The sequence below is a fragment of the Brassica oleracea genome, chromosome C1 (genome assembly GCF_000695525.1).
Source record: "Brassica oleracea var. oleracea cultivar TO1000 chromosome C1, BOL, whole genome shotgun sequence".
NCBI lineage: Eukaryota > Viridiplantae > Streptophyta > Magnoliopsida > Brassicales > Brassicaceae > Brassica > Brassica oleracea.
This window is the reverse complement of record NC_027748.1, coordinates 20,849,329-20,852,327: the sequence shown is the minus strand read 5'-3', so window position 1 is coordinate 20,852,327 and position 2,999 is coordinate 20,849,329. Positions and strand designations below refer to the sequence as shown.

Here is a 2,999-nt window from a genome sequence, read left to right as displayed (position 1 = left end):
GCGGGCAGTACTTATGTGGACAATAAGTGACTTTCCAGCATATGGTATGTTATCTGGATGGACAACACATGGGAAGCTATCATGTCCATATTGTCAAGATGACACAGATGCTTTCCAACTAAAGAACGGAAGGAAAACGTGTTGGTTTGACTGTCACAGACGATTTCTACCACCTGATCATCCATACCGCAGGAGTAAGACTTCGTTTACGAAGAACAAGCAGGTGTTTGATGGTCCACCTGAGGAAGTTAGTGGGAAAGATTTGTTGAAGCAGTTTAGGTATTTTGATGCAGAAAGGACGCCAGATGTAGGTGGACATGAAAACATTCGAGTCAATGCGGTTGGAGAGCTACATAACTGGCACAAAAAGAGTATTTTCTGGGATCTACCATATTGGGAGAGTCATCTATTGCGGCATAATTTAGATATCATGCATATTGAGAAGAACTTCTTCGATAATCTGATGAACACAGTCCTTAACATCCAAGGTAAAACGAAGGATAATTTGAAGTCAAGGTTGGATTTAGTCGATATTTGTGATCGTTCTGAACTTCACGTTGATGAGAACGGTACGGCCCCTTTTCCCATTTATCGGCTAGATGGTGCTAGAAAAGAAGAGTTCTTTGATTAGATTACAGAGAAAGTGAAATTTCCTGACGGATATGCATCAAATTTGGGGAACTGCGTTGATAGAAGCGAAGGAAAGTTTACTGGCTTGAAGAGTCATGATTGTCATGTAATTATGCAGCGCCTCCTTCCGTTTGCCTTTTCAGCATTATTGCCACGTAATGTTCATGAAGCAATTGCAGGCACTAGTGTTTTTTTCCGTGACTTATGCAGCAGAGTATTGACTGAAGAGGGTATTAATAATTTGAAGACAAACGCACCAGTCAGCATGTGCAACCTTGAGAAGATATTTCCTCCATCATTCTTTGATGTAATGGAACATCTTGCTATTCATCTCGCAAGAGAATTGGAACTTGGTGGTCCTGTGCAGTACAGATGGATGTATATTTTTGAGCGTTATATGCATCATCTGAAGAAGATGGTCAAAAATCAAAGCAGGGTGGAAGGATCTATAGTGGCACAGGTGATCAATGAAGAAACTGCAATCTTTGCTGAAAATTATTTTCCACCAGAAGTGCAAACAAAACACCGAAGACCTGCTCGGCATGATGATAGAGGGGAGAGAGCAACATATCATGTTACTGTCCCAAGCATGTTCAAGGAAATAGGACGACTTAGTGGAAAATTCACGAAGCAGAGACTTACGGACACTGAGAACGCTCATTTGCAAACATATTTGCTCACCAACTGTGAAGATGTTCTACAATATGAGAGGTAAAAATATTTATTCATTTATTGTTAGATTAATATTCAATAAATTTATTTCATATTGATAATATTTTTGTATATAGTGTATATATGGCGGAGTTGCGTATGACTCACAGGCATGCAACAGAAGATGAGCTTCGACAACTTAGAGATAACGGATTTGCTGCGTGGCTTCGTAGTTATGTGAGTCATATATCATATTACCCTATGCAAATGATTAGTTTAAATTTAATATATATAAACTAATTAATTTTGCAATCATATATGTTTTTTTTTATAGGTGAATGATGGTTTGGCCAGAGGTCTTGTGTTCGATGATTGGGTACGCGAATTTGTGCAGGGACCAAACTATGTGGTCAAATCATATCCTAAATTTTGTACGCGAGGATATGCATTCACAAAGAAAGGTCATTCTAAGACAACATATGATGCTGGTGTTTCATCTTCTTCTGGTGACGATGTCTACTACGGCAACATAAAAGAAATATTGGAAATCCAATTTCCTGGAATGGTTGGATTGCGTTGTGTAGTATTCTATTGTGATTGGTATGACACCACCCCAGATAGAGGAGTGAAGATTGATGCGTTTGGTGTTACATCAGTTCATTCGCGGCGGAAACTTCAATATTATGATCCCTTCATTCTTGGTTCGCAAGCTGATCAGGTATGTCAATATATTCATAATTTTTTACCAATATAATTAATTAATGTTATATATTGAACTAATACTTTGTATAATTGATATGTATAGGTGTGCTACATCAGTTACCCTCGGGTGACGTACAGAGACGATCCATGGGTTACTGTAACGCAAATCAACCCAAGAGGACGAGTGGATGGAACTTCTGATGATGATGAACCATTGCAACCAGAGTCTACCAGCAACGCCCAGGCAGTTGAAGATTTGGAAAATGTTCAACTCGTTGAGAATTTGACTGTGTTTGGACATGATGCTGTCGTACATTCAGAGCCGGAAGCCGAGGTTGGGGAGTTTGATGAAGATTCAGAAGATTCTGATTAGTTTTTTTTTTTTATTATTGGTCCGTCGGAAATCCCTCGCAATATACCGACGACATAGCGACGACAACGGGTTTCATTGAAAATTGGAAAGGTCGTCGGTATTTCGTCGGAAAATACCGACGACATGTTTTTCTATAAAGTTTCAATCATAAAAATCTATAAATTTAGATGCCAAAACTATGAAAATAACACATAATAAGTGTTTAGTATAGTATTAGATCGCAACCGTTCAAATATAACAACTCATTAAAATATTTATGTATGCATATCATTGTTTTCATAACATCTCATCTTAACATTATATACTTATACAATCATATTTATATAAGCTTACACTACAAAAAATATTGTTGTGTAAAATCGTGTTATAAAACATTTTTATTGTTAAATCTTTATGCAAATACTATATATATTATCAAAGATTTGGATTTTGCATTTAGAAACATGAAATCAACACCCTAAACACTAAGTCGTCGGAATTCCGTCGGAAAATACCGACGGAATGTGTCCGTCGGAAAATACTGACGGACACGTTCCGTCGGAATTTCAATTAGCCCGGGAGAACCAAACCGCTTGAAAATTTTCGCGAATCGGCATTTGGTATATTTTAAATATACCGACGGAATACCAACGAACCCGTGTCC

General features: G+C 37.8%; 1 protein-coding gene across 1 annotated transcript; it reads left to right on the top strand.

Annotated features, from left to right (window-relative positions):
* The first annotated feature begins 449 nt into the window (after positions 1-449).
* Positions 450-2,525, top strand: LOC106327056. The gene is made up of 4 exons (XM_013765071.1): positions 450-1,341; positions 1,419-1,518; positions 1,616-1,999; positions 2,087-2,525. Exons 1-4 carry the CDS (start codon positions 743-745, stop codon positions 2,354-2,356), a joined length of 1,353 nt encoding a protein of 450 aa, XP_013620525.1. The 5' UTR covers positions 450-742; the 3' UTR covers positions 2,357-2,525.
* The last annotated feature ends 474 nt before the right edge of the window (positions 2,526-2,999 follow it).